The 15,635-nt window shown below is 37.8% G+C and overlaps 1 protein-coding gene across 3 annotated transcripts in view; it reads right to left on the bottom strand.

Annotated features, from left to right (window-relative positions):
- bcat1 (branched chain amino-acid transaminase 1, cytosolic) overlaps positions 1-14,725 on the bottom strand; it is a 154,887-nt gene extending 140,162 nt beyond the window's left edge. Inside the window, exon 1 of one of the 3 annotated variants that reach the window (XM_039761578.1) lies at positions 14,378-14,725. In XM_039761578.1, the coding sequence (XP_039617512.1) occupies positions 14,378-14,383 (6 nt within the window). In that variant the 5' untranslated portion in view covers positions 14,384-14,725. Of the gene's footprint in view, positions 1-5,107; positions 5,190-12,471; positions 12,497-14,377 lie in introns of those variants that run through there. The other 2 variants (XM_039761579.1, XM_039761577.1) reach the window with 2 other exon arrangements.
- Between the last annotated feature and the right edge of the window lie 910 nt (positions 14,726-15,635).

Raw genomic sequence — 15,635 nt, 5'->3', positions numbered from 1 at the left:
TTACAAAGCAGAGGTCTACCTGCTGACTCAGAGGTGCCAGGACAACACTATGGTTCTTAATGTCAGAAAAATCAAAGAGCTAGTCAGTGACATCAGGGAGCAAAAGGCAGACCATACTGTAATCCACATTAGATAGATAGATAGATAGATAGATAGATAGATAGATAGATAGATAGATAGATAGATAGATAGATAGATAGATAGATAGATAGATAGATAGATAGATACTTTATTAATCCCAAGGGGAAATTCACATTAGAGGGAATGCTATAGAGAAGGTAAGCAGCTTTGAATTTCCTGGAGTGACTATCACTGATGAAGTGAAGTGGGCACAAACATGTTTCACTTCTTGGCAAAAAGACTCCCCAATGACTTTACTTCCACAGCTGTCTCAACAAAACTCTCATTTCTCCATCTGTTCTCACAAACTTCTACAGGTGCACAGTGCAATCTGTCCTCACTAGGTGCATCATATCCTGATATGACACCTGCTTGGCTCAGGGTCATAGAGCACTGAAGACAGTGGTGAAGGCAGCAGAGAATATGACTGGCACCCAACTACCTTCTGTTTAAGACATACAGTATACAACGCTCACTGGCAAACAGAAAGAAAAGGAAAGGCAAACAATATTAAAAAAAGACTTCAGCCATCCTGCACAGTTACCCTTCTCACTCCTGTCTTCTGACAAATGGAATAAGACCATTTGTACCTGCTCCAGTAGATTCAAGGATTGTTTCTATGCACAAGTCATATGGTTACTGAATGGCAAATCTTAATATATATTATTATATACTATTGTGTAAGCCTGTGCTGCAAAAAGTCCGGGGTCCTAGAAACTATTGAAATCGTCAGAAAAAAAAACTGAAATGTAGAGATGTCAGGTAATTGAAAGGAACTACTCTGGGCATCTCTCTCCTAGAAGGATTTGTTTTGCTGACGTGCTTGTGCAATAGCAGCGGGAGGAAAAGTAAAAGGGATACAATTTTGCTGATGTTAGTGACTAAGTGACTTTGTCTTTCTTCTGAGGTTTCATTTGCTGACGTTCTGGCCATGCTTGAGTTATTAGTGGCTAAGAGAGTTTTCTGTTTCCTTGGAGGTGGAGCCCTTAGCCCGACTCCACCTCTCACTTCTGAGCCGGTCAGACACACACACTTCCACGAGTAGACATTTATATATATATATACTGTATATATATTGTGGAAGCCGAACCGGACACAAACAGGTGGACATGTCAATGTCACCCAACACACGTTTATTGAACATAATTACAGTGCCACACAACCCCAAAGTCCCCAAAAGTTCAGGCCACCAAACTAATGCCTTCTTCCTTCAGGCCGCCTCTTTGCCTCCTCCCAGACGTCATCCTCTTCCACCCAACTCAAGTCATCGTATGAAGGGAGGCGGCCCCTTTTATACACACCCAGATGTGCTCCAGGTGCTTCCCGGCAATCTTCCACCAGCACTCCCCAGTGTGGCGGAAGTGCTGGCTGCATCTCCGGAAGCACTACGGGTGTCCCTGCACCTCTTCCCTCCAGCACTTCCGGGTGTGGCGGAAGTGCTGAGGTCCAGGGCTCCACAGGCATTGGGGTGCCTATAGGCACCAGGGTGGTCGCCCCCACATGGTCTGGGTGAGGCATAAGCCCTACTCCGGTTCTCCTGGGCATCCCGGCCAGGTCGCCCCCCCAGCCATCTGTGACACTGTATATATACAGTATGTATATATGTATATTGTATATATATATGTATATGTATATATATGTAGCAAATACATGTATAGATATACAGTATATGTGCTGCATACTTTTGCATGTGCGTGTTAATACAGTTTGTCACCGTGGTACTGTCAGCTGTTTTAAGGAGAATTTCATTGTACTGTGCACATTATGTGCTAAGTGCAATTGACAATAAATTTGAATGTGAAGAAAGACTGAAGGAGCTGAACCTAAACATAAATTAATGGAAGATATACTGTAACTGAAATATCCAAAATTATGAGAATTAGTATAGTATATAATAAAATTAGGAATTAGTATATTGGGTTCCAGCTATTATTTCAAATTATGTTCTGCAACAAGGCCAAAAGAGCACAGATGGATGCTAGGTCAGGTCAGGTCAGGTTAGACAGCATGCACTGGTACTGTGCATTGCCACACCCACCAAACGACGAAACAACTCGGGATCCTGGTTGGCAGCCCCACGGACATACACATGGTCCAGTCACACCTTCCAGAAATGGCTATCTATCTGCTGCAGCCAGGTGTTACGTGGGTGTCCCCTTGGCCTGGTCCAGCCACCGGCGTCCTGAAAAGTAATGATCGTGCGAGGCAGATCACCCTCAGGGAATCGCACCATATGCCCGTAGTGCCGTAACTGATGCTCCCTCACAATGCAGATAATGTGTCTACACTTCAACATATCCCAGAGGAGCTGACCAAGCAAAAAAACATATTATATGCTGTGACTAGTGAGGGTTAACATAAAGAATAATTGACACAAAGTCAAACCAGAGATACCCAGGATTCTCCAAAGAGACACAGTAACAATTGAGGATGCTACTGAAGGATAAATAAATTGCACAAAAATCTCACCAATTTTCTTTGAATAGAGACACATAGAATAAAGTATGAATTAATGTGGTATTCTTCAGGGTCCTTCGTAACTTGATTTGATTTTTTTTAAAAGAGTTTGGTGAACAGAGATGGATGAGCCATGTTCGACTGAATAATCAGTTCTGGTCATAATTGTTCTAATGTTTTAAAATATTCACACACAGAGCACATTTGGGAAAATATGATTTGTACATACACCTTGACAGTTTCAATATGAATTCTGTGTGCAGTTGAAGGCAATAATTCCTAAACCTATACATAACTATGCACTGTTCTTTTAGATTTATGACACTTATTGTTTGCTGAATAATGTATCATCTTCGAGCATCCCACGAAAGCTCAAGAAACAAAACTTACGGTTAGTGTGTAATTAACATTCAATTAGCATTCTTTCTTAATCTATACTAATAAAAGGCAAAGCCCTCACTGACTCACTCACTTACTCACTCACTGACTCACTGACTCATCACTAATTCTCCAACTTCCCGTGTAGGTAGAAGGCTGAAATTTGGCAGGCTCATTCCTTACAGCTTACTTACAAAAGTTGAGCAGGATTCATTTCGAAATTCTACGCGTAATGGTCAGAACTGGAACCTATTTTTTTGTCCATATACAGTACTATAATAGACTTCTGCTCGATGCCCGTGGGAGGCGGAGTTACACCTCCCACGTAATTTAGTGCCTGCCCATATAAGGCCGTCCGTCAGTGGCAATCCAAAAGAAACACTGCTGCTAAATATTCACGGGTGAAGGACTGTGCTTATGCAGAGGAAGATGAGATGGTCAGGGTGCAAGCAAAATTAGATGCATTACAGAAAGCGGACTTTGTGGTTCTTACTGGGGATCATTGGACTTCCGTGGCCGTTAGTAATTCTAAATACATCTAATTACAAAATGTTCAATGATCACACTGTTTTAGCCTAATGTACAAAATAATTTTGGCTAATGTTACTCAGAGTTTAAAGAGTAAGCTGGTCAAATTACCTTTTATGTTTCTGACTTATTTTTTTAAGAAGAAAAACTGCACTTTATGTTGAAATTTTGGTTATTATTATTTAAAGACAATACCATTCTGAAAATATACTTAAAGTACTTAAAATACCACTTTATTTTTAAGTCTGCCCAATTTTAGCCAGGGATGATATTTTTGTTTCTGTTTTGAATTGAAATGCAGTTTAAAAGCATTTTTTTTTTCAGAAATTAAAAGAGCTTGAGTTTACAATATTCATGTACATGTTTATTATTTGATTCTGTCGCCCACTAAAACCCTTTTAAATTTAAAAAAAAATTTGCGATTTGAGGCAAATTTTCATGTGTGATTACATACAATTAATCAAGATTAATTATTACACAGCCTCTAATTAATTAGATTAATTTTTTTAATCGAGTCCCACCCCTAATATATATATGTAGATATATATATGTAGATTTGTATATATATATATGTGTATATACAGTATATATGTAGATATGTATATGTATATATATGTATATATATGTTTATGTGTGTGTGTGTATATATATATATATATATATACATACATATATATATGTATATATATGTCAGCAACACTCATGACAATGACAACACAATTACATTATCAATCATGTTACGTTACTATTAAAATGTTTACTTTTCTTTTTCGTTACTTCTTTAACACACTACTTCTCCGCTGCGAAGCACGGGTATTTTGCTAGTACATTTATAAATGATTTTTAAAAGTTGCCATTTTTAAGTGTTGTAAGCATATAAACAAATTTGAGATTAGAAAACTAGATAATAATGGAAGTTTTCAAGGCAAAAAATGTGCTATCAGCTTTAAATGTTAAACGTGGTTTTAAATGTAAGTCAGACTTTTCTTGTATGCGTAAAAAATGGGAATTCAAAATACCTGTAATGGCATGTAAATTATTCTTTGCATTAACCCTCACTAGTCAGAGTATATAATATGTTTTTTTGCTTGATCAGCTCACTCTGGGATATGTTGAAGCGGACACGGAATCCGTTGTCAAGTGTAATGTATACTATACAGCATTTGCAACTGATACTCTCTTCACCATCTGTAGCCCTATTTGCAGCAACTTTAAAGAAATGAACGGGTCATTTTACGCCCCTGTAAAGCTCAGCAAAACTTGAGCTGCTTTCTAGTGTATTTGTGTTTAGTCACAAAATGTGACGTGTAGTTTAGATCTCAGCTAAAAACAAGCATTTCGGTACAGTCAGCCTGTCATGAGAGTACAGGAAAGCAGGCTGAAATCGCAACAGACTTTAAATCATCAGAGGCAAGCGGCGCGGAGAAAGAATGTGACAACGGCGACGTTTATTCGCCCAGTGTGACAGAACACGACTTAGGTCCTGTGCCGGTGCAGTTAGCTGGGTTTACTTACACGCATGTTACATTACTTTATCAACATGAAAAAGCCGCCAGGAAATGCGTTGCTTAAAACAGGTTGTAAAATGCCTATTGTCGCAGTTCATTCTAGTAATTTCTTTTACCTTGTCTGATGTAGCGGCGGCCGCTGATGCGCAAACAGCTCTCGGACTCGCCATGATGAATATGCAGCGCAAGCTGGGAGTCCGACAGCCTGCACGGGATTAAAGGGCTTTATATGGGAAGGGAAAAATAATCACCCAAATGCAAATCGAGAGCACACACCCGCAATGACCAACAATAAACAAAGGACGGCACTAAATTAAGCAAATATGATGCTGTGCGTAGTGTTTATGTTATGTTATACTCTGCATATGCATTAGATAGATCTGCATATGGGACCTTCACAGAAATGTGTTTTATTCTAAAAATTACGACAGCTACCTGCATATTTGGCTGCTTGACACGTCTTTCTGAAAATACTGTAGAATATCCTGGCATCAATATTTTCTAGGCTTTAAACTAACCAATAATTGAAAACGTTTGCAGACTGAATAATCTGGACTACATTATGCTAACAAAATGAAAACTGTATAATATATAATGTTATGTATTTATATTCATTTGATCTCATTTGATCTTCTTCGTGCTTTAACTGAACGTGCAAAATTTTTAAAGACAGAAGGGATTGGTTAGAAATGAATCCCACGTCTCTGGATCAAGCCAGCCAGCAAAAAGTGAAACGCTTAAGTACAGAAGAAGTAATCTGTGTACTATATCTTGTGCATAATTTACTAATTTATTTATTTATTTAACCTTAAAATACCCTGCCCTGGATAAGCGAAAGTGAATGGATGAACTCGTTAAAAATACTGGTTCTAAAATGACACTTTACTGCCAATATTCATTCATCTATCTACCCTCTATTTTAATCTACAGTATTATGCTTAAACTAGTTCAGTGCCGTGGGAGGTGGAGCCTATCCTGCCTGAATAAATAATGGCTAATTCTCACAAATCAATTGGCATAAGGAATTTGGCTATTGCCTTTATCCAAGGTTACTTGGAGCATTTATGGTATAATTGGTCACATTTCTTGTGGTTTTCCAATTGTAGCGAAGGCAGATCATATGACTTGCGCGTGTTCTCACAATGTCAGTAGCAAGACTTGAACCCACAACTTTAGTGTTTAAAGTCCAATGCCTTAACTACTACACCACGCTGGCTGTATTGGGGTCATTCACTAGCACTGCCCTTCTATCCAAACTTATTTTGAAATTGTTTACTCCACTTCAGAGTTTCATGAATCTGGAGATTCCCCAATAGCAAGAAACATAAAACAGTGATTAACCCTGGAAGGGATGACAGTCCTTAACAAATTTTCTGACACACATACATCTATGCCAGATTCATTTAAAGCTTCCAATCAACCTAGCAGCTTGTCCTTTAGTATGAGATCGAAAGCAAGAGCCTCTGCCAAAACATCATACAAATACTGGGGGCTGAGCAAACTTCAGAGAAACGGGAGGTCAGGCCAGGAATGGAAATGCAGGTTACTGGATCAAAGAGCAAGCATTGCTACAGAGCTGCCCGCCAACACTGGCATCAACATTATATTTTTTCATAATTTAAACTATTTTATATAACATCACCCTCCTCATTAACAATTTGAAGTGATATCCAAATTTACAATTACACTACAGTTAAAACAATGCAAAAAAGACAAACACAATATGGCTAATGACATAATGATATATGATACGGAAGACATAATTTTATACATTTTTGACAGCATAGCCTTACAGTATGTCTGACCTGAATGATTCCTTCTAATTATTAAAACAGTTTTGTGTTTAATCCTTATGACACCATTCCATTAAGTCCGTCCTAGAGGATCACAATGGCTGCAGGTTTTGTTCAACCCAATTTCTAAATTAGCATTTAGTTATTACTGTTAAAGCACTTACATCTCAACCAACATTTTTAAGCTTCGTTTTAGCTGTCTCACATGTTGAGAGTTCCCACCTTTAACTGATTAGTTTAATGATAAACAGTTGCTTTTACTGTTTAAATTGCTCCTTATTAGCAGTAAGATGCAAAGGACAAAGGAGACAGCCTTCATTGTGAACTATCTGGTTTCATACAATTTTTCACAAGAAACTAAAGAGATGAAAGTGAATGACTAAGAATTATACATCTACTTCAGGTCACACATAATTTGGATGCTATCCTTGGAAAGGAAAAATAATCTGCAATATAAGAATGACCGGACATGGCAAAATGAAAACTCATACCATAAAACAGAATAAGATCAGGCTTTGGCAAGGACTGGTTTCTTAGGAGTTAGAAAATGTGCAGCCACAATGGCCCTCTTTGTAGACTACTGTCTTGAAAGATAAACAATATAGTTAAACAAATTTCCATTGTGTCTATCATTTAAAAATCATAGGATTAAAATTTTAGTAATATAAGAATAATGACATCAAAGCATTATAATCATTCCTTCTTTTAATTTTCAGTAGCAGTAATTAATTAAGGTGGTAGTGCTGCTGCTGTACAACAAGGAGACCAGGCTTTATGTCTTGGACCCTCCCTGCATGGAGTTTGGATGTTCTCTCTGTGTCTGCATGGGTTTCCTCCAGGTGCTCTAGATTCCTCTCACAGTCCAAAGACATCAAAGACATGCTGGTTAGGTGGATTTGTTGATGCTAAATTGTCCTTCATCTGTGTCCGTGTATATGCGTGCTGTGTGAGAGGGCGAGAGAGAGATCACCATGTGGAAAGTTAGTATCCAGTCCAAGTGTTTCTCCTGCCAGGAGCAGAATGGGTCCCCTAATCACACAGGATGCTCATTACAGTTGTTAGGAGCCATTACACAAGTGCACATTTCACATTTTATTATTTCTTCTTCTTCTGAATTTAAACAACGTTACACCTTAATACGCAATGTTTGCAATGTTTGAATTATAAGCAATGCCAGGTGCACATATAAAGATAATATTCTATGTATGGCTGAGTTCCACTACATTTCTGAGGTGTTAATTGAAAAGGCCATGTTTTGTTTAGATAGAGTGCTAGGTGACTCTGCTTTTCCCTTTTGACCTCTTTATTGTAGACTTTACCAGAATGCCTCAAATCCCATTGAGTTACCAAGGTAAAACAGTTCTTCATAAAAAATAATTTTTAGATAAAGCACTACACAGCGGTTATATGTAAAGGCTATAAGACTGAGAGCAGAAGAATTCATTCATAAAGAGAAGCATATTATTTTAATACAGTGTATTTGGAAGCACTGGGTGTGAAACTAAAAAGCTAAAAAGAGGCCTTGTGTTAGGAAAACAGTCATCTAGGTAGGCAATCGAGACGAAGAGAAAGTAAACTATAAATAAAGACACAAGCAGTCAAGGCAGAAGAATATTACAGGTATGCTATGGTTAATTTAAATCAATATTTATTTTTTAATAAAAAAGAGTTGATAAATTTACTAATAGCAATTTTGATTATAAGGCCAATAAGTTCTGTTTGATGTTGGAGTTTTTGTAGGGTGGCCTGGATGAGTCGGTCCTTCTTGATTTGAGGTAGAGCTAGGGGTCACAGTCAGACGTAGGCACAAGTAAAGGATGCATTCTGATCTAATGCATCAACCCCAGAATTGGAGACCTTTTTGAGGATGTTGCAGAACTGGACTGAGACTTTAAAAACTCTGAGGTGTTAGGTAGGTATGTGGTGGACTTAGTCTGTAGAGGTACTGAAATGCAGGTTTGCTCTGGGAGCAGCCACTGTTGTATGGTGTATTGTCCTATGGGTCCACAGGTCGGGGAATTCCCTGGAAGGGTGCCTAGGCCATTGGACAGAGTGGGGATAAATCTAGATGTCATTGTCCATGTTGGAACAAATAACATAAATAAAGGTTGGCTATCAGTTCTGCAGTCAAAATGTTACATGCCAAGTGGAGGTACAGAATTGACAAGGTCGACTTCTCTGAAGTTCTTCCTGTGCCTGACAGCTATCCAGGTAAGACTGAAGACATTAAAAAATTTAGCGCATGGCTCAAGTTTTGGAGTAGGATAGAAAGGTATAGGTTAGGGACACTGGGATTCTTTCAGGAAAAGATGACACTTGTTCAGCTGTGATGGCATATATTTCATTAAAGGGGTACCAATATAATGAAGAAGCATATGAGTTGCTTAGACAAGGATTGGAGACCAGAGAGTCTATGACAGGTTACGTTTAGAATTTCACATAAAGGGATGAACAGTGGTGGAATAACACATACGCATAGTAACTTCATTTCTAGATCAAGGTTAACATGCTAAAATAAAATAAGTAAGTCGTCGAAAATTGCTTGCTTAAATGCTGGAAGTATCAAAAATAAAACAAGCAAGTTGGAGTTCAGTGTACCCAAGCATAATTATGAAATTATAGCAAGAACTAAAACCAGGCTCAATAGTAAAGATGGAGATGAGTATAACATTGACAATTACACATTATTTAGGAAAGAGAGTTACCATTTATTTTGAAGTCTTCCTCAAGCCACTGCTTGCTGAATTTGTTTATATCTGATTAGAAAGCATTAAGGATAGGGGCTCAGTACTGAGACTGTTATATATACATCCTCCAAATGGAGACAGTAATTTCAATGTGAATCTTTTTAATAGTACAAAAATGGCAAGCTTAGGGGGGAATGCTATAATCTTGGAAGTCTGTTAAACTTAAAAAAAGAGAAGTACATCTGCAGGAATTTTCAGACATAATCAGTAACTCCTTTTTGACAAGGAGGACAGTCTGTCTAGATTTCGTATTTTGTAATAACTAGGATATAATTCAGGGTGTAAAGAGTACTGAACCACTGTGCTCAAGTGACCATAATATAATATATTTCACAGTGTTTTTAATTTCACTAATTCAAAAATGAAAACTAAAACCTAACATGCAGCGTTAGTAAATTAATGAAAGTCATTTCTAAGGAATAGATTGAGCATCACATATTAAGAACAACAGTTTTAGTGAACAGTCAACATGGGATAAGATGGAGAAGGTTGAGTGTCACTAATATTCTTCAATTCCATTAGAACGCAAGATTACATCTTGCCTGAAGAAGGGGCCTAAGTTGCCTCGAAAGCTTGCATATTGTAATCTTTTTAGTTAGCCAATAAAAGGTGTCATTTTGCTTGGCTTTTCTCTACATTAGAAAGCAACAAAAGCAAATCATCATGGATGAGCCTACAAAACAATTTATGTTGATTTTTAGAATTTGTTTCTAAGGTAAAAGCAACATCTTAAGATAAAGTATAAGTGAAAGTTATCTAATGTAAAAATAATAAATTTGAATGTTCAATGGGAGGTCTGAATCTTTACATTACACCTAATGAGTCAGAGTCAGTGTACTCACTTGTATCTATATCTTGGCATTGTGAAAAAGTCACAGAGAAGGGATTTAATGTACAAATCAGATGTGGTTTGTACCTCTTCTGGAGTTATGTGTACAGTTTTGGAGTCCAAGCAAAGAAAAACACATAGCACCGTTAATAGGACCTTCAGAGAACATTGACTTGGCTGATTCCAGGTAGAAGCTATGACCTACAGTATGAGGAAAGACTGAAGGGGTGTATGAGGTCATATGGTTAACTGTTCCCTTTTAAATTGTGAAAGGAATTAGTACAGTGGATTATTCAAGAAGTGGTGACAGAAGGTAAGCCATTAAGTGTACATAGATTTTGCATTAATGTTGTTTATGATTTTATTTTAAAACAATACTAATACTAGAATAAACTTCTGCATTGTTCAGATGCTTTTAATGACACCCCCAGAGGTTAATGCAAGTACCACTTCGTATTCGCAAAGCCCCTCATATTTGCACAAGATGTTAATTGTGATATATAAAAATATAATACAAAAACAGACAAATCCAACAGAAAGCAATGACAATATAGCAAAGTGCAGTTTACATTTTCTCCCTACATTTTTAAAAGTTAAAATTGAGGTATGCTATTATTTCACAATAGAATAGACACCAGTATTCATTTTGGTAATTATAAGCAAACTCCATTAAACCAGGTTGCATAATTGCGTTAAGTTATTAAAATGTGCGATTTCTTTACATCATTGGAAAAGCATAAACAGGATTACCTGTACTAAAAGTATTAATTGCGTGTTTACCATATTTTTCTCTATGTGCTCCAGTGACGCTTCGGTCAGGTTGCGACAGTAAGGACATTGCAACGTATAATCTGTCTACGAAACTAAATTTGATTTCGACATACTTTTAAAACAGAAGAAAAAAAAGTCCGAAACATATTTAAAAATCCTATAATCTAGAACAATTACAAAATAAAGCTCTGATCAAATTATTTTTTAATTGTTTAAACGAATAAAACAGGCTAGAACATACAGTAAATATAGTCTAAGAAAACCACGTAGTCGACTTGCAAGAGTTTCTTTCGTTAATCTCTATGTTGCATCACTATACCTGGGGGGCAGACTATTGCTCTGTAAAGGCGGGCCAGTGAAGGCAGGCCAAAGGTCTGCAGCAAAAGATTGCCTATTGACGTGTGTCGACAAGTCCTTGGTCAATCAGAGTGGGCCTCGGGCTCATGACGGGGATGGCGTGACACTGGCCCGTGAGAGTCTGGTACAGTAATAATAAATAATGATATGTTTCATTTATATAGCGCCTTTCCCATGCTCAAGGCACTTCACAGAGTTTATACAGTACATAGCATTGTACTAAACCAGATAAATAAATAAAGAAGATTAAGATAGTAAATTCAGAGAAAAAGCCTAACAGAAAACATAATTGATGGTCTAGCGCGCACACACAGGCTACATGAGCATCTTGACATAGAGGTAAACTTATAGAAGGGTAATAAAGTCAGGTAGAGCTGAAAGCCTTCCTGAACTGATGAGTTTTGAGTTGTTTTTTAAAAGAATTCATGGAGTTATCACATAATGATGGAGAAGGTCACTGATGTAGTTTGATGCAAGGTCGTTTAAGGCTTTGTAGGTTATTAGTAGAATTTTATATTCAAGTCTGTAAGACACGGGGGCCAGTGAAGGCGGAGCAGGATGGGTGTGATGTGCTCACTGCTGCTGGTCCATGTAAGGACTCTTGCAGTCGAGTTTTGAATAAGCTGGAGCTGTGAAATAAGATTAGAAGGGGTACCTGCCATTAGAGAATTACAATAATCGATGTGATAAAAGCATGGACAAGTTTCTCAGCATTAGAAAAGGAGAGGAAGGAGCGAACACGGGATATGTTACGGAGGTGAAAGTAAGAAAGTTTCTTAATGTGATTTATGTGGGCGGAATAAGAAAGGGAGGAATCAAAAATGACACCAAGATTCTTTGCAGTAGAGGCAGGTCTGATGAGATCACCGCCAAGATGATCTGTACATTACAGTCAATGCTTGAACCCCTGTCGCTGCTACGCGACCCCAGCATGTTGCAAAAATTGAAGACAATTACTCTTGCTTTGGTCTTTAATCACTCACCTTTACTCACGCACAAAGTGAAAAAACACTTTTAAAGGGGGTGAAAATGTTGTAAAAGTTTGATACTCGGCTCCTTTGGGAAGAAAAAAAAAGAAAGTTGTATGGTAAAAATTACAATTTAATTAACTTCCTATAATTCCAACATTAGGTATTGTGATGTAAGGCTGTTTAAATTCAGAAGAAGAGGAAAAAATGTGTTACATACAGTTGCGTAATGGCACCTAACTATTGTACTGAGCGTCCTGTGCTATTAGGGGACCCATAATGCTCCTCCGCCCGGCATGCTATGGAGTGTGAAGGCACCTCAGTAACCTGTAACTAGGCAAGGAATTTGGCCTTAGAACCGAGGCAGGCACTGGCCCGTGAGCGTACACTGCTGTCGTGTGCGTGTGTGCCACTCTCAGTACATTTAATGCTCTAACACAGTAGCCGTTTGCATGCAGAAAGGCGTGTTTTCACGTAAATAAATGCCATGGTAGCAATTCTTCCGTCGTACGTTTACAATTACAAAATAACATCTGATTGTATATCATTTTGCGAACATTTTTCGTAATAAAGAAGTAAAAAAAAATCATTTACGTATCCATTCTATCATTTCATATCATAAAGCATTTACTTTATCTCTGAGCAAAGGCACACGTCCTTCAGCTACACTGGTCTGAAGGCACGAGCCGGCGCAGGAGGGGATGTCAGCATATTGCAACGTAGACTCGCGCCTACCCACCAGCTGGTGCTAACATGGCAGAAGTAATCGGATTTTAGTGGGGGCCTTCATGCACCCAGGGAGAACATTGCACCAAATAATACTTAAAACACAATAATAATGCATTCTGAAAGTCATGGTATGAATATTTACCATGTTATTAAATTTGTATTCCTATAAAGATAAAAGCAGACTCTCTCTGACTCACTCTCTATATATTATTCAGAAAATCATTGTATTTGCCAGTTTCGCACACCGTTTTATACAGTATATATCATTTTTTTTCTTTTATCCTAGACAACATCAGTATGCATTAAAAAATAAACTGATTATGCATAATGCATAGATTATGTAACGCTTAGACCTGTCTCAGTTTCTCTTTTAGAGTGCCTGAACTAGTGTTTAAGCTAAGACGTCACATTATTTTGACAGTGGGCGGTTGAGGGAATCGACTGTGCATAAACATTCCCTGCCACGGTGTCCGTTGATTCTATAGGGTCTACACACATCCGATCCTGTACTGATGAAGCCCGCATCAAAGTCGATAAACGAATGAAGGGAATGTTAAAGTATATGTATTCACCACCTTGAATCTTAAATGCTGTATACTGTACAACACATATTTTAAGTGACATTCGTTGCACTGATGACAGCGAATGCACCAACGAATGACCAAAACCAAGCTTCAAATAACTTACAGACCTTTCTTTATAAATTGTGATGCTTGTTAGGAGGGCCACTACGGAAAGCATCAAAGACTCGAGCCCACTGTAATGTACATAAACCTGATGTCTTCTTAAAGGTGTTAAATATATATTTATCAGCCACAAACTGATCTCAAGGGCATTCATATTTCCAAAAATATTCTATCTATAACGCGTGCACAGTAACGTCAGTGGATGCATTACTGCATATATACGTAATTACTTTTTTCTGCGCCTTCATAAGGACCACATACGTTCTTGAAATACGTTCAATTCATATTTCAATGCATTCACTAGCGGAATGGTCTCAATTCTAAATGTAAGCAGTCAGTAGACGGAAAAATATAAATCAGATATTTACTTAAATAATGAGTACACTTTTATCATCAGGTTACATTAACAGTGAGTTCACTTGTCATTTAACTTGTATTTTAATTGAGCCACCGAGTGGAAGAATATAATTACACATTAACCCCTAAACTTTATTATAGGTTGTTACCTTCATTGTCGCGCTGTCTCTTTTTCAATTGATTGCCTTTTTCGTATTTTTATTTGTGTTTTCGTAGGAATTAAATGCTGTAAATTCGATCTGACAATTTGCATACAGCAGGTAGCGGTTCTGTGCTGTGCGGTTGGTTTACGCGCATGTACTTCTGTTCACTTTCGTGTAATGCCGCCGATTACATCAGCAGTCGCTTGGTTCTGCTCGCTCTAAAAATTACATAAACCGGGAATAAGTCCCGGCTAGCAGAAGGTGCTGGATTATGCCAACAGTTTTTCCTCTGAAATCGAAATACAGTGGCTGCTTTTCTTTGCCATTGCAAAAAGCGGAAAAAACAGGACTGAGTAACCGATGCTCGTGCGTTTTTCAATTCCAGATCGCGCTGATGCCAGCCTCAGGAATGCAGCAGATGGATTTTTACGTGACATAAATCAGTTGTAGAGATGGCGAACATGACACACTTAACCGCACAACAAAAAATATTCTATAACGGATCAACACTATATTGAGAAGCCATCATAGTTACACCAGTAACGTTATACTTGTTTTAAATTGTAAATATGCACGAATTCAAATAGAATATTACGTGTAGTATAAGGAAATGTCAGCTACGGGTCGCCCTTCCTTGATAATTCAAGCGGCCATCAAATTTTCGCATTATGTTGCTTTACTTCATGCGGCCTCCAGATGGTGTCAGCCTTCTATGCACGTGGCATGGTTTCCGTAAGTTTGCTCTTCTCACATTCTTCCAGAGAATTTTCAGTACCTCCCATCTATCCCTTCAGTCATTCCACTCTTAAATTAATGATCATTTTAGGCACTGGCATTTTTATTCTTTGCTTAAACTGTATTGCATAGCTCCTTCTATGGTGCTATTAACTGCCCTGCGATTTTCATATCAGCTTCATATTACGTTTGCCCAAAACTGAAAACATGTCGCCTTCAAAAAAGTATTCAGACTCCTTTAAAATTTATGTTGCCACCTTATGTTAAAATCATTTAAATACATTTGTCCCATATCAAGCAACACTCAATACTGCAGAATGACAAAAAAACAGGACATTTTTTCTGAAATGTATTAATAATAAACAAAAATTAAACATCACATGGACACAGGCATTCAGACCCTTTACACAGTAGTCAATTGAAGCACCTTTGGCAGCAATTACAATCTAGAGTCTTCTTAGGCAAAGCCTGTCTAGCTTTGCAAACCTGGATTTGGGCATTTTCTGCTGTTCTTCTCTGCAGATCCCTT

Source organism: Polypterus senegalus, chromosome 8, assembly GCF_016835505.1.
Source record: "Polypterus senegalus isolate Bchr_013 chromosome 8, ASM1683550v1, whole genome shotgun sequence".
NCBI classification, from domain to species: Eukaryota; Metazoa; Chordata; class Cladistia; order Polypteriformes; family Polypteridae; genus Polypterus; species Polypterus senegalus.
Note: the sequence above shows the minus strand (reverse complement) of the source record. Positions and strands in the feature narration are given on the sequence as shown.